Source organism: Beta vulgaris, chromosome 9 (assembly GCF_026745355.1).
Source record: "Beta vulgaris subsp. vulgaris cultivar EL10 chromosome 9, EL10.2, whole genome shotgun sequence".
Taxonomy (NCBI): domain Eukaryota; kingdom Viridiplantae; phylum Streptophyta; class Magnoliopsida; order Caryophyllales; family Amaranthaceae; genus Beta; species Beta vulgaris.
In genome coordinates, this window is record NC_079210.1 from 14,026,579 (window position 1) to 14,049,915 (window position 23,337).

Here is a 23,337-nt window from a genome sequence, read left to right on the forward strand (position 1 = left end):
TGTTGCCATTATAAGCTGCTTTATACCTAGATACATTAAACCTATATGAGACATAGTCTAGTGGGTCTTTAGCAGCATCCAATATGACTTTAATTTCATGCTTACATGGAATACCACTGACTTGCCACCTTCCACAAGCACACTCTCTCCTATTCAATGACACAAGCAAATGAGCCCTCCCATCATGATCCTCATACTCTCCCCTCCGAGATGGATAGGCTTGACAAGTCCTTAACTCTTTTGTCAAATATCTCACCTTCTATATGATGTTAGGATATATACCTTGTTCTGCCCATTGCTGAGATAGGTGTTGTCTAGTGGCATGCCTTACCATTGCAATTCTTCTCACACCTGTCACAAGGAAAACCCAAGTAGTTTAGTGTTTAGATAATAAGGCATTGTACATTAGTAAAGATAGTCTAAATGCATATTAAGGAGGATAGTTTAGTGTTTACCCTCTAATAATGTGAGGATAAGATTACACCTATCTGCACCTATTGTGGAGTTAAAACTCTCCACAAAATTGTTTGTCACTTCATCATTGCACAAAGTAGGATTAAACTTCCATTTGGTCCATCTGTCAAGTGGGCCCACATCTTTAAACCACTTAACTGCTCCGAGTCCAACCACTTTTTGTATTATTTTAAAGCTTTCTTGAATGAGTATTGAGAACATGACTTGAAAACTGACCAAAAGAGCTTATGCATCAAGATCCATGGATAATTAGTCTTGAAATTTTTGCACAAGTGTCTTGCACAATATCTTCTAGGGACCTTTGGCCACACTTGATCTAATCTAGGATTAATGCCCTACAACATACATTAATGTAACATAAATAAAAACAGGAATACATAATAAGTATAAAAACACTGTACAATGGAGGGAGTAGGGTTACCTTTTTCCTATCGAACATAATGGTCAAGTCTGACCTTCCACTTGCAGTCAAGGTTGCCTTCAGATGATGGAAGAACCAACTCCATGATGTCTTGCTCTCAGAACCTACCACATCAATAGCTACAGGAAATATCTCATTATTGTCTCCATCCAATGAGACAGCAAACAACAAGATCCCTCCAAAATGCCCTTTAAGATGGGTGCCATCAACACCAACCAATCCCCTACAACCATCTATTAGGCCTTTAAACTGAGCATGGAAGGTATTGAAAATGGACCTGAACTGTCGAGGCTTTTCAGGCCTCTATAATGTTGCCCAAGTACAAAAGGCGACTGAGTTTGGGTTGTTCATCTTAAGGAGCTCACAACAGGTTGGTAGATTTGTGTAGGAATCATCATGACCCCCTTGGACGATTCTTATTGCCTTATCTTTTTACAAAGTGTGGAAGTTGCCATTCTCACACGATATCTATCCGAAAGCAACTCATCCATAGTTTTCCCTCTAATGTCCATATTTGCTCTAATATCCTCCAATAATTTTCTAGCAGCCCATTCACAGTTCACCATAGGATTAGTTACTAAATTCAAATCACAGTTATGCTTTTGCTTCATGGTTTTGATTTCCCAAGTATATCTATTTGCTAGCCTAACAACATGGATTCTCCACCCACACCTTTCATCAGCACAAACTGTTGTATACCTAAGCTTCTCCGACCTAGTAACAACTAAGGAAACCCCTTCCTGTACGCAATAGTCTCTCAAGGTGTCTTTGAAGTGTTCCTTATCCATAAAAAGCATCCATGGTTTTAGAAAAATATTCCCCATCTCAACATCATCATATATAACACCATTTTTGTACATACTACTGAAATATCCTCTTTCTTCAGCATTCCAATCTGAGTTTCTAAATGCCTCTCACCCACCATCAACAAAATTCTGGTGCAATAGCTCATTAACATCCTCTTCCACTAAAAAATCATCACCATCAACTTTTTGATCACTCCTACCCTCTTCATTATTCACACCTGGCACCCACTCCTCTTCACTCTCACTGCCACCCTCACCACTGACATTTGGTCCCTCCAAAGCAATACTTGTGCTCCTACATCTTCTAGTCCTAGCTACTTCAACATTAATATCAACATTGACAGTAGTGGAGGCAGATTTAGGAATCCAAATACCCTTTTTTCTTAGTTGTGGTCCTAGCCATCTTTTTCCCATGAGGAAAGGTTGTAACACACTTAAGTTGTGTGCTTTCCTCTACAGTGTTGGAAGGTTGTGGATTAGGCTCATTTTTGTCCTGGGTCAGTGGGGAATTAGGTTCATTTTCGTCCTAGGTCAGTGGGGGTTCAGGTTCATTTGGGGCTGGGATGATGGTGGACTGATGTGAATTTGGGGCTGGGAAGATGGTTGGGAATTTAGGTGAATTTGGGCCTGGGAGGATGGTGAACTACAGAATAGTAGTTTAGGGAATCTTGGGCTTCTCCTTAGTGTAGGACTTATCATTGGGGGAGTTAGGTTTGTTGGACAAAATCAGGTTGGGTCAATTGAGGTGAGTGTTGACTTGACTGATCATTAATAATCAGGTTTGGGTTAAGTACAGTTGTCTTAGGTTCAATTATGTTGCTTGGGCCTTTTTTTTCTTCCAAGTCTGAAGTTTGGGCCAATAGGTCTTTGATGGGCCTCCTAATGGCTTGCCTAAGTTTTGGACTTTTTTAGGTTTGGGTTGGCTCTCAGACTTAACCCTCTGTGCTAACTTCCAGATGAAATTAGGTTCTTCTAAACCATCAACCCATACATCAATTTTTTTGCTGCCCAACACCCCAAACATTATCATCATGCTGCCATCATCAACAAGTTCAACAGTTGTATCCCTATTTTTATACTTAAACACAGGGTATGAGGGAAGCTCAAAATCATTCTTCTCAAACAATTCACACATATCATTCAAAAATATCCATCAACAGACAAAGATCCAGATCACCAATCCCTAATTCTACCGCATTTCCTAGATAATGAATTCCCAAAATTCTCTCAGCCATTTTCTACAACATTACACAACAACACACATGCAAAGCTCATTTTCAGTTTCTAAGCTAAACAAACAAACCCTAAACACAACAATATAATTATCACATACAAAAGAGAAAGATGAGATTTTTAAGCATCAAAGTTACCTAAAATTTGAGAATTACACCAGCGCAGTAGTTGATTATCCTTCTCCCTGTTTTTCCTTCTTCAATTAGGCGCAAAATTTCTTCTTCAACAGATGAAATCTTTCCTTGCTTCATCTAAGTCTACAATTTCTTCTTCACAAATTCTGGGAAAAAAATTTGGTTTTGGAATCAAAGGATTGATTTTGGTTGTTGATGCGTGCTTAAAAAGATGAATAGACTGATATTTAGGAGTAGTTAGGAGATCAGTTAATAGGGTTTAAACTAGAAACGGAATGTTAGTGAGCCCAACGTATTTCATAACGCCGTTTTTAAAATATTAAAACAAAGGGTACCATAGAGATAACTTAAACAGTATGAGGGTACAACAGAGAGAAAAAAAAGTGAGGGTACAACGTAGAATTTCAAATAACACAAGCACAGACCACAAAAAAACCCAAAAAAGAAAAGAAAAGCAAACCAATATGACTAAGAGTGATAGAGGATATTTGTATTGATCAATCATATTAATAGATAGTAATGTACTTCAAATTGTTGAGTTGTTTACATATATATATTGTAAACATTAATGTCACTCAAAATTCTACCAATATACTAGCTTTAATTCAGAAGATGATGATTTTATGTATAAGTTGTGTATATAGGTAATTTTGTACAATGCACAATTATATTTATTAAATTTTGTTTCATTATTTTATGATATAATTTATTATTATTTGTATTATAGGCAGATAAAATATCATATTTAATACAGCAATACTACCACAGAATATTAATGTGCACTCAAATGATAGGACACCCTTGTTGAATGTATCCAACGTTAAAACAATAGTTTTTTTTAGTAGTATATGTAGATATAACTAGTGAATCATACAAAATTTACAATCATTGTTATTTAATCAATGAAAACGAATTAATTTTAAAACAGGGCCTATGATACTCAATACAGTTCGTAATCAATCTGCACGTATTGCTCAAGATAAAAGAAGGTGTATATTCAAAGATAAACGTAAAGGTCGTTTTTGTTCTCCTAAAGATATGAAAGAAAATGAGACTCCAACTAAGCCGGTCTCACATGGTCATAAATCGCTAAGCCTACTATTGAGAGCCTATACAAAATCTTACCTCCCGGTGTATAACTTTGAATTGCAACAATAACAAACACAGTTGGTCAAACTTGTCGATTAACTCAAATAATAAGAATCAAACAGATCAATAAATTAAATAATTATTCAATCAATCCCTCATATGCATACATAAATCCCCAATTCCCTAGAAAATAAACTACTCACACATAATTGGGGAAACATAATCACAATTAAATAAAAGAGCAACATGATGGAATAACAAGGAAGAATTAAAAAGGGGATACTAAGGGATGAGAAACAATACCAATTGAAGAATAAATCTTGAAAGAAATACTATATTGAAATCTTCAATGAATTTATAAAATATATAAATTAGGGTTCTTGAGACAATAAAAGTGCTAAGAAAACTAATGACTAAAAGAATAATATGAAAATGTGTTTTTTTTCTCCTCTAAAAGGTGAGTTATTTATACTAAAGTAACAATTAGCGCAACACACGCTTCACAATTCCGCCCGACTTGGCGGTTGTCATGTCATTTTCCATATAAGTGAAATAGCGCTCCCGCTCGGTCGGGCATGCAACAAAATATTTTATTTTCCTACAAATCTTCTCCAAACGATGAAATTTGGCTAAGTAAAGGCGTTAGGGCAGTTTTCACCTAGACAGGCGGTCATCAGCCTTTACAAATCTCTATCTTCAAAATATCATAACTTCTTCTTTATTCGTCAAAATTAGGCAAATGACCACTCGTTAAAAATCTCTTGAAGTTTAGAATCTAACCCAATCAAAATTACCGCATCAGGATTTGTAGAACTTGAGATATAATCAAAAGAGTGGACTGGAGTGATTTTTCTACTTCTTTCACTACTATTCTCTTTGCTTCAAAACTCTTCCAACTCAATGTTCATGCTCTCAAAAGTACATTATCTCTTGTAGTGATATAAATGAGTAGAAAATGCACCAAAACATGCTAATTACTACAATGATCAACCTGAAACTACAAACACACTATAAGGAGTACACTAATACTAAAAATAACTCCAAAGAGTGCAATGAAGACCAATAATAATTGAGGGAAGACGGTAAAATTCTACATAAAATAGATATATCAAACTCCCCCAAGCTAAATTTTTTCTTGTCCCTAGCTAAGCAAAACTTGCCCAAAAATCAAGAGTTCAAGGAAGCAATAATCATTTCACCCCGACATAAAATCATTGCAAAAATCATTCTGGTGACTCTGGATCAAATCAAGCACAACAACTCATAATCTGTAAAGCTCAACAAATAAGCACTAATCAAGGATAAGGACAAAAGAGGCCACTAGACATGCACTACGTACAAATCAATGAGAAGGATCTCACAAGGGGACTTTCCACTCATTTGTAAAACCCTCTACAGCAGTTAAAATGACTGCTTTTATCCAACCCCGAGTACCCCATCCTAACTCTCACATTCATGTGTTTGAAGGGTGATCAACGACACTAAATTGCCAAACTTCACCAAGTTAGTCCATAGACTTGAGCCATCTCTCCACATTAGGTAACCATACATGCAAAGAAATCATATGACTCATTAAATCTTGTTATGAGGCCCATGGTAGTAGGTGCAGTAAATATTTGAAAATATGGTGCTCAAGGAAGTGAAGTATTATTGCAACTTTGATGATACAACCCACACAATATATCGAATTCCAATACAACTACAACCAATTTTCTTTTCTTTGATCTCCTTTCTCCTTTCATATAATCCAAGCAAAGAATTTCAACTCAACGTCGTCTTTCACAATTTTTTTTCTTTTGTTCTTACTTTTCTTGAAAAGCCTTGCATGTCTCATTTTCAAAGGTATAATTTAGCTACTAGCTAAAAGGGATAAAGGAAAATCAACAATTAGGACTTGAAAATAATAATGCGGAGTCCTTTTTTCATCTACACTATTTTTTTTTTCATTCACTTTAATAACCAATTTCATCCAACAAATGACAACCTACATACATTTCCTAAATACTTCACAACCAAAGGTAGATGGATGTATTTTTGGAAAATGAGGAGCTCATAGCATGGTTACCAAAAGAAATAGGCTTAGCTCAGCGTGTACTAGGGGAAATAAAAATGTAGGAAAGGTTATTTGGTTTTATGGTGCAATATCCTACAAGAGTCAAATCATTTTTAGCCATCATATAGTCAATGTATCAATGGAGAGAAACCACAAGTTTAACCTAAACATGCTTGTGGGACATACATAGTGCCATAATTGTGATTCTTATTATAGTCAAAGTATGTCATGCTTTGTTAATCGATCATTGTTTCATGCACATCATAAATACAACGTCAAAACACAAATACGATGATACAGGGCACAAGGAAACAACTATTCAAATTGATTATAATTTTCTAATGAGCTCCCATTTTTGTTTTTTTGAACTTAAAAAACCTAACTAACACTAAATAAGATTTGGAAAGCAATAAACTATCTAAGGAGTGAGAAAGAGACCAACCATATGTACAGAAAACGCCCCCCACGCTGCACTCAACAATAACCTTATTGCAACGAAGGAAGGAAAGAAAGAAAGCAATACGTGCTCACGCTCTTTTTTTGTTGTTGTTTTGGTTTCTTCTAATACAATGATGCAAAAAGAAAGCTCCAAAGACATAAAATGCCACAATCTCACCACTCCATAAATTAAAATAAAATAATAAGAAATAAATTAGAATTTTGTTTTTGTAAAGAATCGGCTTGCCTCCTTATTAGTGTTGGTTTATAAATGTCCCGCACGATCATTTACCTCTTTCAGTTACCCAGTAAAGGTGGTGCTTGGAGGTAAAATTCTTCAACTAAAGCAACAACACCCTTCTCCTCGATCTTACTACCGCCACCACCATCCCGTGGGCAAAGCGGCCCATCAGGAAACTCATCTCCAGCTAACTCCTCAATAAACTCATTAGTACTACTGTGACTTTGCTCCCATAATCGCCCAGGTCTCATATCGTCCCCTGGGCACTTCAGGATTGCAAACTCACAAACCGTCTCATCTGTGACATCTACTCTGTAATATATACTATCAAGCATAGGGATGTCATGAGTCATGTTTAGATTGAAAGTCACATGTTCATCCTAGATATTCAGTGTGCTACTTCCCGCCCTTAAATCAATTACTTCCCTTACAGTGCACAAAAAGGGTCTACCTAAAGTAATGGGGATTTTTAGGTCCTCAGCCATGTCAAGCACCACAAAATCAACAGGAATGAAAAACTTACCCACTCGAATAGGGACATCCTCTAAGATACCTAATGGGTGCTTAATAGAATGGTCAGCCATTTGGAGGGTCATTGTGGTACACTTAATTTTTCTCATTTTAAGTTTTTTACACAAGGAAAGGGGAAGGACACTGACACTAGCACCTACTTCACACAAAGCATTATGAATACAAATAGGAACAATAGTGTAAGGTATAGAGAAACTACCAATGTCTTTCTTTTTAGGTGGTGCCCTATTCTGAATAACCGCACTATAATGTTCAGTAAAGGCTATAGAATCCAGGTCATCAAATGTTCTTTTCTTATTCAACACATCTTTCAAAAACTTAACATACATTAGAATCTATGTATTCAGAGAAAGGAATGGTTACTTGAAGGCTTTTTACAATAGCCAAGAAATTACTAAACTTCTTCTCAAACTTAGAGCATGTTGCACGGTGTGGAAATGAGAGTTTTAGAGCGAAAGGTGGAGAGACAAGATCCTTCTTTTTCTCACTGTGCTAGGCACCATGCTTCTTAGAAACGTCTTCATCGAACCCATCGTCCCCAACAACCTCATATTTAGCCAACCAGTCTTCCTCATCTAAAGTAGAGTCGTTGTGGTTAATCATAGCGGGCTCATCGTTTCACAAACCATTCATTAGAGTGATTGCATTAACACTTTCTATGGGATGGACGAACTGGCTAGACATTGAACCGAGCTATCTAGTAGAGGACAAACTTGCCAACTGAGCTATTTCTGACTCTAACATCTTATTATGTGTCCCCTGTAGCTTGTTCTGACTTCTGAGCGTGTAGGTTCTCACACTGAAACCTAGTATCTGCTTGAAAAGAAAGAAATTTTGCACACGTTTATCTTGTAAAGCAGTAATGCCTACTTGCCTTGGGCATTGGGCTTAATGTTGTAGCCCAAAAATCAAGGGCTATCAAGATGACAAGTGGCCTCATCGGAGCCCTACACGTGGCAGGTGCTCATAAAGGTAAAGTACAAAGGGCCAGAAAGCTGCAGGGCTAAAAGTATATCTCCTGAAGAAAGTGTACTAAAGTCCCTCTCTTGGCCCAAAGGTTGTACTTAGGCCCAGCAAAAGTAGTCTGCACCTTTGTATGAAAGTGAGGTGTACTGACCAATCAATTACTGCCACGTGTCACCATTTTATTGATTAGCCAATCAGATGCTCCAAAATTAGGGTGACATCAAGGTACAACAGTCATTTCAAACAGTATAAATAGTCCTTGATTTCAGGGTGAAAGGTACGTTTTTCAGAGCATAGTACTGTTACTCTGTCATAAATTCTTCTCTCTCTCTAAAAGTTCCTTTACATCCCTGATATCTGACTTAAGCATCGGAGGGGGAAATACCACCCAAACCTCCAGGGTGGGTCCCTTTTTTGCAGGTTGTTGGTCAGAAGTTTGCACCGGGATTCGAGCCAATCATTGTTGCACAAGTCTCCAGTTTTAGAACCTATTTTTGGGAGTTGTGATATTTAATTACTAGTTTCATACTACGTAACATTTGGCGCCGTCTGTGGGGAGACGCAACAATGACGGACTGTCATTCATCGAATGTCGCAAGGAACAGAAGTTTTAGAGTTCAGGTAGAAGACACTGTGGATGACGAGAGGCCACCTCGTGGGCGAGATCATGGCCATGCTGCCGTCCATCTGGAGGGTAGGACTGTGACTCCAGTCGTTCAGGAGAATCTTGACCGTCCAGTGACAGCTTGTCACTTGGAGAATGTGTTGAATGACTTCCAGGCAAGAATGGCCGTTGTTATGGAAGAGCAGATTAAGAACAATATGTTGTTCTTTCAGCTGAGTCCAGGAGGAGAGGTAGCAGCGCCGCTTAAGGGAGATCCCAAGAGGGTTGTCCAGGACCTAGTCGGCCACCTCGGCCAGAATTGACCAGGCCGCTTTCCAAGGGAGGGGCCAGCTATTAGTGACTCTAGGAGAAAGATGGACTGGAGGTTGGTAGTCCGTCCAGGCGACAATATTCCCCCTACTAGCCACAAGATGGAGACTGATACCAGGGAATATTTGGAAGCCAAGAGGGCAGCAGCTCAGCAGCGTTCAGCCTCTGGTTCCACTCCTTATATGAAGGATCCGTCCTTAAGACTTCCGTCCAGAACAATGGCACGAAGCCGTGGACCATCAGCTTTTCAGCCAAGGCAGGAAAAGACAGTTTTGCAGCCAATGGTGTACAGGCGTCAAGCCTTAGCTAACACCTCTTCTAATCCGGTACTAAAGGAGTATCGTTAGGAGCACATACCCATTGAGGGTCAGGTTGCGGCACTCCAGATCAATTGGCCAACTCCTTTCTCGGTCAGGATTATGGAGTCCCCTCCTTTCCCAAAGGTTAAGCTCCCGACCATTGAACCTTTCGACGGAACTACTGATCCAGAGATCATCTATCAGCTACAAGCATCAGATGTATGTCCAAGGGGGACGATGCTACTTGGTGTAAGAATTTCCCAGCTACTTTGAAGGGGGTAGCGCAAAAATGGTTTAACAACTTGCCACCTAACTCAGTGAACAATTTTACTGAACTCAGCATTCTATTCACCAGTCACTTTGTGGCTAATCGTTAGGAACAAAAGACAAGCATGCACTGGGTAAAGTCATCCAAGGTCCTAAGGAGGCATTGAGAGGTTATGTGAAGAGATTCAATCTAGAGGCATTGCAGATCCAAGATCTAAATGCGGGGTGGCGTTTGACGCCTTCATCAGAGGTTTAGAGACCAGGAAGCTTTAAGTTTGATTTGGTTAAGAAGAAAGATCACTACTTTGACGGAAGCTTTGAAGGAGGCTGAGGCCTTCATCCATGCCACGGAGGTTTGTGCTGAGGCAAAGAGCCAGAGGTGAAGAAAGTGGAAGAGGTTGTTCAGCCAAAGAAGAATCCGCCCAAGAAAGCTGAGACTTGGGCAATGACTTCTCTGACCACCTCGTCCAAAAGAAGTAGGCGGTCTGAGCCGGCGGCCTCAGTTGAACCAATAGAGTTCAACAAAGATCAATATTCCATTTTGATGGAAATAAAGGATCAGCATGACTAAAGGCGCCGGCTGAAATGAAGACGCCATAGAAAAGAGACAAAAGCAAGTATTGTCACTTCCACAAAGATTGTGGGCATGAAACTAATGAATGCAAGCACTTGAAGAGAGCACTAGAAGAGTTGGTTCGAAAGGTAAGATGAACAATTACCTCCTTCGTCAGGAAGGAATTCCAGAAAAGAGATAACCGTCAAGGAAGAAAGATGGACGGAGATAGCACAGATGATGATGTAGTAATGGTCATCTCGGAGGATTTGCGGCAGGAGGTCCAACAAATCGCGGCCACAAAAACTATTTAAGGGAGCTCAGTCAGGTTATGCTCACTAACCAGGCCGAGTCTGATCCTTTCCCAAAAATAGTGGTCAGCGAGCTGGACCGAGGGAAGATAAGGACGCCGCACGATGATCACTAGTTGTGGAAATGAAGATTGCCAACCTTAGGGTTAGGCGAATTCTGATTGATACTGGAAGCTCCACTGATATAATCAGTGCTGATTGTTTGTCTCGGTTGAAGTTTGATAAAAACGATTTGATGCCGGTAAATCATCCTATAATCGGTTTTGGCGGAGGGGTCATCCATCCCATGGGGACTGTCACACTGCCCGTCAGGGTTGGGGAAAAAGATGCTGCCAGGACGCTTTTTGTGAAATTTTTGGTAGTACGAGACTTGACCGCTTATAATGTCATTCTCGGACGACCTACCTTAAATCACATCAAGGCTGTCATTGTGACCCACCTAATGTTAATGAAGTTTGAGTGTGATGGGGAAAGATTGGATCTCTCTATGGAGATCAGCAAGCTGCTAGAGAATGCTACCTCACCATCTTAAACCTTCATCCTGGAAGGAGAGGGCAGAGCGTCCAAAGGTTTGCGAGGATGATCCGGCCGAGAAAGTAAAAGGCCAAATTGTTGAGCTAAAGCAAGAAGTTGAGAAAGTTCAAGAGCTACCTCTTCTTGAGAGCAAGCCGTCCATGCTTTTGCCCAGCAAGAAGAGAAAGTATTTGGCAATCAAGGAAGAAAAGCATTCGTCTGAGGAGGTCATGGCTATAATGAGTCTGGGACTAGAACGTCCAGAGCCGGTAGAAAGTCCGGTAGAAATTTGCTTAAATCCAGAGCGTCCAGAAAGAACATTGAAAATAGGATCAGTTTGAGAAAGAATCAAGGACGCCTTAGTTGCGTTGCTGCGAGAATTTGAAGATGTGTTTGCCTATGCTGTAGAGGAAATGCCCGGGATAGATCCTGAGGTGGCCGTCCATAAGCTCAACATTGAGCCAGGGCAAAAGCCTATTCGGCAGAAAAAGAGGCACTTAGGGCCGGCCAGAAATAAGGCCGTTGATGAAGAAGTTCAAAAGCTGCTCAAGTCTAAGTTCATCCGGGAAACATATTACCCAGATTGGGTAGCAAATGTTGTGATGGTTCCGAAGCCGAATGGCACCTGGAGAATGTGCGTTGATTATACGGACCTGAACAAGGCTTGTCCTAAGGACAGCTTTCCGTTGCCTAAAATCGATCGTCTGGTGGATTCAACAACCGGCCATGCATTGCTGAGTTTCATGGACGCCTATTCCGGCTTCCACCAGATTCCCATGTGGCCGGATGACCAAGATAAAACTTCCTTCATTACTGAGAAAGGTATTATGGATGGCTCAGAATGCCCTTCGGCCTAAGAAATGCGCCAGCCACATTTCAAAGGCTTATCAACACGGTGTTTCAGCCGCAGCTTGGGAGAAACATGGAAGCCTATATCGACGACATGATCGTCAAGAGTAAAGAAGAAAAAGATCATCTGGACGATCTGAGGGAAACTTTCCTACTTTGAGGAAGTTTAAGTTGAAGCTCAATCCGCAGAAATGCGTGTTCGCGTAGTTGCTGGAAATTTCTGGGATTTTTGGTTGATCAGAGAGGGATTGAGGCAAATCCCGATAAAATTCAAGCTATTATGAATATGTCTTCGCCGTCCAAAGTCAAAGAAGTTCAGCGATTGACGGGCTGTTTGGCTGCTCTTGGACGGTTTCTCTCGAAATCAGGGGACAAATGTCACCATTTCTTTGCAACTATTAAAAAGAAGCCAAGTTTGAATGGACGGAAGAGGCTGAGGTGGCGCTTCAGCAAGTTAAGATCATCTTCGGCAGTTGCCAGATTGATCAGCCCGTCCGAAGGGAGAAAAATTGTTCGTTACCTGGCCGTGTCTCCTTTCGCGGTAAGTGCTTGTTAGCTGAGAGAGACTCAGTGCAAATACCGTCTATTTTGTGAGCCACGTATTGAAGGATGCGGAGAGCAGGTATTCGTCCATTGAAAAGTTCGGCCTGACTTTGTTGATGGCCAGCCGAAAGTTAAGGCCTTACTTCTTAGCCCACAGCATTCTTGTTTATACTGATCAGCCGCTGAGGCAAGTGTAATAAGATGGATGCATCTGGCCGAATGTTGAAATGGGCCGTTGAGCTCAACATGTTTGACTTAACATTTGAGCCTCGAAAGGCAATCAAAGGGCAAGCTTTAGCTGATTTCATTGTAGAGCTTACCCGGCCTACTGTAGAACCGTCCAAGACCTAGCAGAGGGAAAGCGTCATTGGACCCTGATGGTGGATGGATCCTCAACTGCGAATGGATGTGGGGCAGGGATCATCTTTCAATCCCCAGAAGGAGACAAGTTTGAGTATGCAATGAAGTTCAAGTTCCAGGCGTCCAACAATGAGGCAGAGTATGAAGCTCTCTTAGCCGGCATTAAAATGTGCAAAGCGGCTGGAGCCTTGGAGATTGAAGCTAAAACTGACTCTCTGCTGGTCGTCAGTCAAGTAAACGGTGATTTTGAATGTAAGGAAGCGTCCATGGGCAAATATATGAATTTAGTCAAAGAGAGATCAAGTCTTTGAAAAGGTTCGTCCTAGATCAAGTGCCCAGATCTGAGAACATCAGGCTGATGCCCTTTCTAAGCTGGCCAGCTCGGCTGAAGGAGATGTTCCTAGAACGGTCGTCTGGGAGGTCAAAGCGGCCAAGAGCATTGAGGCCGAGAAAGTGCTGTTTCTCAGCCGAGAAATGAGTGGATGAGCCCAATCATGAATTTAAGAAACTGGCCGTTTCTTGATCCATTGAAGCTAAGTATGTGAAAGCAAGGGACAAGTGGTTTGAGTTGTGGAATGGCACTCTATACAAGAAATCCTACAATCGGCCTCTTCTCAAATTCATCAGCCGAAAGGAAGGTTTGGACGTTTTAAAGAACCTGCATGAGGGAGCTTGTGCTTCTCACATTGGAGGAAGGCATTTGGCAGAAAAGGCTCTAGGACGGGCTACTTTTGGCCGTCCTTGAAAGAAGATGCCTCTGTTATGCCAAAAATGTGATAGTTGCCAGAAATGGAAATCTATCAAACCGTCCAATTACTTAACTCCAATTCTCTTCCCCCTTCCCTTTGCTAAATGGGGGATGGATATTCTTGGGCCTTTTCCTATTGCTGCCGGCCAGAAGAAGTTTGTAATAGTAGTGTGGACTACTTTACAAAATGGGTTGAAGCTGAAGCATTAAGAGGCATCACCACTAATGACGTCAAAGGGTTCATCTGGAAGAACCTGATTACAAGGTTTGGAATGCCCAGTCGATCGTCTTTGATAATGGGCCGCAATTTGAAAACCCAAGCTCCGTCAATGGTTGGCTGACCAAGGAATCAAGCTCACTTTGCCGCAGTGCTCATCCACAGGCTAATGGGCAAGTTGAGGCTTTTAACAAGATTCTTCGGCCGGATAAAAAGAAGTTGGACAATGCAAAGGGGCTTTGGGTAGAAGAATTGCAGCTGGTCTTATGGTCAATAAGGACAACGGCCAAGAATTCCACAGGAGAGACTCCTTTATGATGGTCTATGGCTCTGAGGCCGTCCTTCCTATTGAGGTTGAAGAACCCACCTTAAGGTAATGATGTACTCAGAAAATGCTAACTGGGCAGCTCTTAGGACGACTTTGGACTTAGTTACCGAAGTCAGGGGCAATGCTTTGCTGAGAATGCAACTATACAAGTTGAGAATGGCAAGGGAGTTCAACAGAAGAGTTGCAAGGCGTCCGTTAAAGCTGGGAGACCTCGTCTTAAGGAAAATGGAAGCGGTCGGCCGAGCCAAAGAGTTAGGCAAGCTTACCCCTAATCGGGAAGGACCCTACAAAATAATCGAAGTAGTTCAGAATGGCACCTTTCGTCTGAAGGCATGGACGGACGTCCCATTCCTAGGACGTGGAATTCTGACACTTTGAAGAAATACTTTGTTTAGGGCATCCGCAAATTTAATCTTTTACTAATGCATTACAATGAAAAAGTAGAATGTATACATGTACCTTGACTATTCGTCAAGCAAACTTCATATAATACACTCTACTTCTCTATGACTTTTGTTTGATTTGTTTGTTAAGTTATATACTATCGTCCAAAGCTAATAATTTAACAAAGCAAAAAGACAATGCACCTTTCATTAGGAGGTGGGCTGAACATGTTATCGTCCTAAAATGGATAAATAGATAAGATTTGGCCGGTTGTTTACTTAAAGAGTTAAACATCTCCTAAACAAGGTCAGCTGGAATTAGGACGCCTTAGTAAAGGTATCTTACTTCCCGTCCAGAAGCCAAAAACTTAGAGATAACAACCTTAGTAAAGGAACAAGTTATCTCATAATTTAACAAAGATGGACGAGTTGCAATCACTCTTAGAAAAACGTCCAAGTTATTTAAAAAATTATGGTCTTTACTCCTTCTTGAACAGAGAAAGGATATAAGTATTCCTCGTCCAAGAAGGGGGGCATATAGGGGCATAATTTATAAATGACTAAGTCTTTGTCCAATGACGAATGATTGTCCAGGTTTAGGCCGAACAAGTTATTAACTTGGGAGGTTTTTGAAATTCAAAATTTAAAACAAGTTTTTGCTTGGACATCTGGTGATGAACGTCTAGAAAAGAACTAATGGGTCAGATAAAAACTTGTTGACGAATTACTTTTATACTTGGGACATTAATAAAGGTCTTAATGCAATCGGTCAAAAGAGCTGAAAGAATCGTCGGAAGTATGTTATGACGAGTTGCTTTTGTACTTGGCATAAATATGGAATTGTAATGCAAGGCGTCTTAAACAGTAAAGCATGGCACAATGGAGATTGAAAAAGATAGCTTTTCATATATTAAAAGAGATGATTACAACTAATCTAAGAAAAAGTACAAGAAGCAAAAAATTACAAGTGGCCTGCGGCCAAGAAGAAAAGGGGAGAAGCTAAGCGTCAGGATGGCTATTATCCTCTTCGTCCTGAGCCTCAACATCATCTTCTTCCTCTTCGTCTTCGGAAGATTCTTGGAAGACGGGGGCCTCTTCCCCTTTGATGTTGGCTTTGCGCAGGCTCTCCTGGAAGTCCAGCCGGCGTACATAACGGGGGACATCCTCTTCTTCGGCCATCATCTCGAAGGCCTGCACAGCCCAGTTCTTTGAGGTGTCTATGACGGTATTCATAGCCTCCTTAGCCGCCTCCACCGTGGCCGCAACCTCAGCTCGGAGAGTTTGATTTTTAACCTTCAGGTCGAGGTTTTCTTTGTAAAACTCGGCAGCCATGGTCATGACTGAGTTCCTCTCGTCCAAAAGGTAGCGTTCCAGAGACGCTCTCTCGTCCAGCATTTCGGTCAGCCGAAGTAGATAACTTTTGTTTTGAGATTCAATATCGGCTGACCGCATCTCCCAGGCTAGCTTGGACTGCTGATGCAGCACCTCCTGCTCGGCCATTTTGAACTGAGCGAGGTCCGCAGCCGCGGTCACATCTTGGACGAGCTTTTTATTTTCCATTCTAAGCTCCTTCTCCCAATCTTCAGTTATTATGCTGCGAGCAAAGAGCTGAAAATAGGAGGACAAAAGAGTCAGGATGAATGCAACATGGAGAAAATATATATCTAAGTAAAGAATATAAACGTCTAAAGAAATAAAGATGTACCTCGGCAGCAAGTTGAGACATGTATCCTACATGCCCTGATGATGCTCCCCTCAACACCTTAATGTAGGGTTCAGGAAAGCACTTGAAAAGCTCCAGCTTGAGCTTCTCGCGGTCGGACGATGACATCTTTCCAAAAGCCGGGGAAGATTCATCGTCAAAAAGAATGGGAGAGCCGTCAATAGCTGGACCCTTCCCTTTATCTGAAAGATTAGACTCGTCAGTATATCTGATGGGAATAACCACGGCCTGTTTGTTGGACGGACTCATCGGACGCCCGCCAACCCGTAGTGTTCTAACCACGTTTGAATAATAAGACTCACCAGAAGAACGGGACGTCGTCCTATATGCAGTAGGCATTAGGCCTACCAGCTTAGCCACTGGTCCAGAGAAAGCGGACCCGTCTGCAGCCGCGTCCGACTGAGAAGATTGGCCTGCGTCGTCCAAAACGACAACCTCGTTAGGTTGTGAGGCTGCAGGTTGCTCGGCAGGGCCGACGTAGGTCACCAGGGCCAGAGAGCCAATCTCGGCCGGTTCTTCCTTGGCCTCTTCTTTGGCCGAAATATCGATCACTACCTTAGGAATCGGTCGTGTCGATTTCTTCTTCTTGGCTGTGAACCCCTTTGCCTTCTTAGAGGGAGGAGCTTCACTAGTTCCAGCCGGCCGCTTCTTTGCTGCCGCCTTTTCAGCCAAGGCTTTGGATGTTGGGGCATTTTTCTGAAAGATTAGAAAGATGTAAATTAAGTAATAACTCAGAGGCCCTTCAAAGATGGAAATCGTCCAGAATAAATCCGGACGTTTTGCTCATCATGGAGGCAGCTCGTCCAGCCATCGTCTAGACGTGTTGCTCTTTAATGAGGCAGCTCGTCTAGCCATCGTCTGGACGAGTTGCTCTTCAAAGAGGCAGCTCGTCAAGCAATCAAACTGGACGAGTTGCTCCTCAAAGAGGCAGCCCGTCAAGCAATCAAACTGGACGAGTTTCTCCTCAAAGAGGCAGCCCGTCAAGCAATCAAACTGGACGAGTTGCTCCCAAAGAGCAGCTCGTCAGCTTCATCTGGACGTGCTGCTCTTCAAAAGAAGCAGCTCGTCCAGCCATTGCCTGAACGTTTTGCTGTTCAAAAAAAAAAAAGGTAATCTTACCAGTGTCTTTGCCCTCTTTTCGGCACCTGACTTGCTGTATTCCTTCCAGAGAGTATCTGCAAATCTGGACGAGCTCATGTCTCCTATCCAAGATTTTCTCAGTTTACTTCTGGCTGAGTCTGCAAAAAGAGAAATAAGAAAGTGAAGGTCAGACAAATGATAATTAGGACGGGAAATTTACTTGGAAAGTATTTCGATGATTATACCTCTATCCTCGTCCTGCCGTAAGCCGACAGCGACTAAGAAGTTATCGTGGTAGAACATCTCTTTAAAGGGGATCCAGTTGGACGGACCCTTGAAAGAGACGCCCTCCATAGAATATTCCGAAATCCGGAAATACTCCACCATCTCTTCGGCCGAGTTACTTTCTAACTCTAAGAATGAAGCCATCCGTCCAGTGTTGGTATTGGATCGGCTAAAGTAACGAAGTCGATTAGCCACCGCTTTATTGGGTGCTTGGACGAATAGGAACTCACCTTTTCAAGAATGCATCTTGGATGTTTTATCCCAGGATGTCAAGAATCCTTGACGGTTGCATACACTTAGCCAGCTTCCCTCAACGGTTCTGGGAACCTTGGCAACATAATGAATATGGGTGAAGGCGGCCAGAGAAGGGTCCTTTCCTTTTAAATTGCAAACGGCCAGAAAAGTGAGGATGTTTTGCCAGGAGTTTGGGGCAAGCTGATTATGTCCCATGCCATAGTAATGAAGAAGCTGGCTGATGAAAGGGTGAAGAGGAAAGCGCAGGCCGGCATCTAATGCCAAGCGATAAACAACAAAATGTCCTGAGGGGGCACTAAGTATGGTATCCTCCCGGCCAGGGAGGACGAATTGGTATCCTGGCATGGGCATGGCCAGTGAGAAAGGTCTAAGGTCCGAGCCTAATCGTCCCAGCCAAGTGTTATCGGCCAAGATAAATCTAGGGTCAGAAAGAGGACCTAGCCGCCGTCTTATTTCAGACGAGGTTGTCGACGGCTCCTCTGAATCACTGGCAGGATAGGAAGAGCTGGCTGTCTTTGGCTCATCCGAGACCGTCCTACGTATGGACGGGCTGGGATCTGGGGAGCCTCTAATTTCTTGTTCCTCCTGGGCGTATTCAGGGGAAGGACTCGGGTTTGCTGGACGAGCGCTCCGGACTTCGCGCTCACCCTCGTTGGGAATCCGTCCAGTGGATCCCTCCATTTCTGAGCTAGAGGGCGGCAGATTAACTCCTCGTCTGACACGAGCTGTTTGCTTGACGTGCGCCAGATTACCCTGCACAGGTAAAGACTGGGTCGTCTGACTTTGCCGGCCATGAGAAAAGAAAAAGAATGCATGACCGGCCAAGATGGGTCCAACTCTAGAAGATGCCGGTGAAGATTGGCCCTCTGTTCTAGGGTTAGTACCAACCCTTGAGCGGCCGGGATTGTTCGATGAAGAAGACGAATCCATTTTCTTTAAAAATGCTTGGAAATATACAAGAAAGGAATAAGGAAATACCTGTATACGAAAGTTCAGACGGTAGTCAAGGACGAGTTGAATTCTCGGACGAGTGAAGTAGCAGTTGCAAGAGCTTGGACGGGAGTAGTTTCTCTCTCTAAAAGCTCAGTAAAAATTGCGGAGTCTCTCTCTCTAGAAAATTTCTCGCAATGTTAAAATGATTCCAGGACGACTAAGTCACATATTTATAGAGGAGTGAAAATGACCCCCATCCGGTAAAAAATAACCGTTGCTCTCAGGAGTTGACCTGTGGAGACCGGCAAAATGGCGCCTCTTTTTTGAAAAGAAAAAGGGCAGTTCCAGGTCGGTTAAAAGAGGAAGATTAACCGTCTTGGCGCCTAGAAAATAATAACTCCCTCTTTTAAGGGGTAAATGTTGTAGCCCAAAAATCAAGGGTTATCAAGATGACAAGTGGCCTCATCGGAGCCCTACACGTGGCAAGTGCTCATAAAGGTAAAGTACAAAGGGCCAGAAAGCTGCAGGGCTAAAAGTATATCAGAATGTGTACTAAAGTCCCTCTCTTGGCCCAAAGGTTGTAATTAGGCCCAGCAAAAGTAGTCTGCACCTTTGTATGAAAGTGAGGTGTACTGACCAATCAATTACTGCCACATGTCACCATTTTATTGATTAGCCAATCAGATGCTCCCAAATTAGGGTGACATCAAGGTCACAGTCATTTCAAACAGTGTAAATAGTCCTTGATTTCAGGGTGAAAGGTACGTTTTTCAGAGCATTGTACTGTTACTCTGTCATAAATTCTTCTCTCTCTCTCTCTACTTTCTCTCTCTAAAAGTTCCTTTACATCCCTGATAGCTGACTTAAGCATCGGAGGGGGAAATACCACCCAAACCTCCAGGTGGGTCCCTTTTTTGCAGGTTGTTGGTCAGAAGTTTGCACCGGAATTCGAGCCAATCATTGTTGCACAAGTCTCCAGTTTTAGAACCTATTTTTGGGAGTTGTGATATTTAATTACTAGTTTCATACTACGTAACACTTAAAAATTGTTTTTTTAGAAAAATTGAGGCCCCTCTAAATGATAGGCTCTGTTTTAATTCCCATTTTGGACTAGTTCAGGGTCGAGCCTGTGTTGACCTTTTTTTTTATTTCTTAGAGTATTACAGTATGGTAGGGGAGTTACAGTACTGGAATATCACTAAACTTACTACTCCGACTGTCCATTTATTTTCTTAGTTTATGCATGCACCCTACACATTTCATCTTTTGGTTGTCAAACTTATTTTCATATACCTTGTAGGGTACCGCTGACTATGTTTTTTTTGCTTCATCCATCTCGTCGCATGACTATTGTTGCTTACTTATATTCTAATTGGGCTAGTTGTCCCAAGTAGTTCTCGTATCACAATGAGTTGTGTTGTTTTCCCTTAGTAACAACATTATAAGCTAGCACTTTAAGCAATCCATTATGTCCAAGTCTTACCATCATGCTTAGCATCATGCCGCTTACACAAAGCATGACACTTGTATGGATTCATTCTATTCTTGTTGAGTTGAGACTCCTCATTTGCCATCCTGTCAAACTCTTTTGTTATAACGTTTATGCTCCCTTTTTGGTTGTTGATCTTTAGCATGATCGTAGCAAACATATCACAATAGATTATCAGTGGTACGTAGGAGAACATGTTGTTCATGGTGAGTTGGTAATAAAATAAGTCTCTACTCAATTTCAAATTGCTGATATACTAAGAGTCTTAGTGGCCCGCAATTTGAAATTTTCATTTTAGTCTACACGTGGTTTTCCCAGAACTAATTGGAGAGGATGTAATATTCGATACCCATATAAGTGCAACTCTAATGACACTTAACATGTGAAATATAACCAGTCAGAGAGAGAGAAAGAGTAGAGCAATCAGTTTGGTTAATGAACTACTAGTTGAACTGAAACAATTGAAATTTGAATGAATTAAACTGAACTAGGAGTAACTGTAACTAAAATAAATTGAAAAATGCTAAATTAAAAATGAAATAAACTTGTAAACGAAAAACCAAAACTGAACTGCAACTGAAATGAAACAAACTGTAACTGAAGATAACTGTGAAAAACTGAAAAGTTGATCGATCAACGGAACTAAACTGAATATTTAACTGAATCAACAGAACTGAATATTTAACTGAAAGTGGAACTGAACTGAAACCGATTTAAACTAAAATTGTTCTAAACTAATTTTTAACTGCACCGAACCGAATTTACATATTACCAAATTCATGAAATATTCCAATTCACGAATTTGATGGTGATAGTATTAGTACTCTCACATGTAAATTTATGATGATATTATATTATCAATATACCAAATTATGACATTATCACTATATTTCGTGAAAATGATATTTTCAAATCCATCAAACATTTTCTTTATTTCAATGAAAATATGACTTGGATTCACAATCCTATACAGATAAAATATTGATCGGTAATAAATTCCCATGACAGGATCTTCCTATGAACAAGAGATTTTACACATTTACAATTTTACATAAACATGATTTATATCTACTACCTCAATAACTTGACACGTATTTCTTTAAATTTCTTATACACTAACTACTTAATCTTTAAAGTTCTCAATGTACCATTCCATCTTCACTAACTAGTTAATCTTGAAATTTCTCAATGTACCCTTCATTAATTGCATATCAAATAATTTCTATCAGTAGACTTCCTTTTGAGAATGATATCTCAAACCTTGAGGTAGTTAGGATGCTATGAGCTTTAATGAATAACATTCTCACTAAAATTAATATATTGAAAATCATATCAATTAATAGAGAAAATCAGGACAAAATTGCTAATTTATTTATCTTTCTCCAATATTCATATTTTACAAAACTAATCTAACCATACAAAAATCATAAATTTGATAAATTACAAATAAGCATGAGGCCACTCTACTGCCCTCCAGCATACATGTGCCTTTCTGTCAGCAACGTGCCAAAATCCTCTACTGCATCTAGGCAATAAGAGTATAAGACCCTATATTCCAACTCAAAGTATAAAAATTGGATTAGAAAACTAACTTTTACCACAACTTGATATAAAACATTGGTGCTAACAAATTACCTTTAAACTTATCATTGACATTGAAAAAATGAATATTATTTTATGCATTGGGCTCTCAGATCAGATAACAAAGAATCACAAAGCTCAAAAGCCCAGCTTTTTACATGAAAAGTATAGTCATCTAGCATCGTCCCAAAATAATTCCCACAACCAATCAACTTTAGTGCATCTAGCAAGGAGACCTATGGGCATCTCTTCAACTTACGATACAAAATACCATCCAAGCAGCTCAAATTGAAACCCAAAAAAAGCCCCAAAAAGAAGAGTTCCCAATCATAGGAATCCAAGGGTCACACAAAAACTGATAGTTAAAGAAATCGTTCGAAACTTTATTCATCAAGCTCAATAGAGTATAAGGACATTATACCATTATCGAAAACCAACTCAATGGAGTATTAGTAATAGCATACCATTACGGAAAACTAGCCTAATAGAACAAAAGGGGAATATGTATCAAGCTCAAAAGAGAATTAGGGACAACATCAACATACCATTATAGAAAATCAGCCCAACAAGACAAAAGGGGCATATTCATCAAGCTCAACAGAATAGACATCATACCATTATCGAAATCGTACGCAACATAACAAAAAGGTTTGTTCATCAACTTCAACAGATTCATAAACCAGCATACTAGCACTGAAAACCAGCCAAAAACTGAAGGGAAATATAACTCAAGCTCAATGGGATTTTAAGACAGCATAACATAACAGAAAAACAAGCCCAACAAAACAAAAGGGGCTCATCAAGCTCAACATTATGGACAACATACCATCACTGAAAACCACCATAAAAAACCCACTAATTAGCACAATGGGAACACCAATCAGTAATCTGGTAATAAACTTCACTCAGCCTATAAATTATAAATATAATCAAATAAGTAATAAAAGGTCAATAAAATAGAAAGTAAAAAAACTGCCCAAAGCAATACACATACTCTTGGAAGGGAGTCTAAGTCTACATTGTCAAAAACTGAATCTTTAACAACATCAAAACAATCACCAACTTCCTCTTCTTTCAAGTATCCAAATAACCAGTTTTGGGTTGTCACAAAAGCCTCAACATTTTTGGGAAGAAGAGATGGCCTATATTTGGTCAAAACTCTCCCACCCATGCTGAATGAGGATTCCAAAGCAACCGATGTGATAGGGATTGCCAAGATATCTTTCGCTATCCTGGAAGGAACTGGATATATAGAAGCGAAAGACTGCCAAAAACTTAAGGACATCAAAATCAATATCAC

The 23,337-nt window shown here is 40.7% G+C and overlaps 1 protein-coding gene across 1 annotated transcript; it reads right to left on the reverse strand.

Annotated features, from left to right (window-relative positions):
- Positions 1-7,269: 7,269 nt before the first annotated feature.
- Positions 7,270-7,749, reverse strand: LOC104883245 (uncharacterized). Its single transcript, XM_010667727.2, has one exon. It carries the CDS (start codon positions 7,747-7,749, stop codon positions 7,270-7,272), a length of 480 nt encoding a protein of 159 aa, XP_010666029.2.
- Between the last annotated feature and the right edge of the window lie 15,588 nt (positions 7,750-23,337).

Bases quoted from the DNA above. Each gene is read 5' to 3' on its own strand.
- LOC104883245 (XM_010667727.2), bottom strand. From the start codon at position 7,749: ATGTATGTTAAGTTTTTGAAAGATGTGTTGAATAAGAAAAGAACATTT.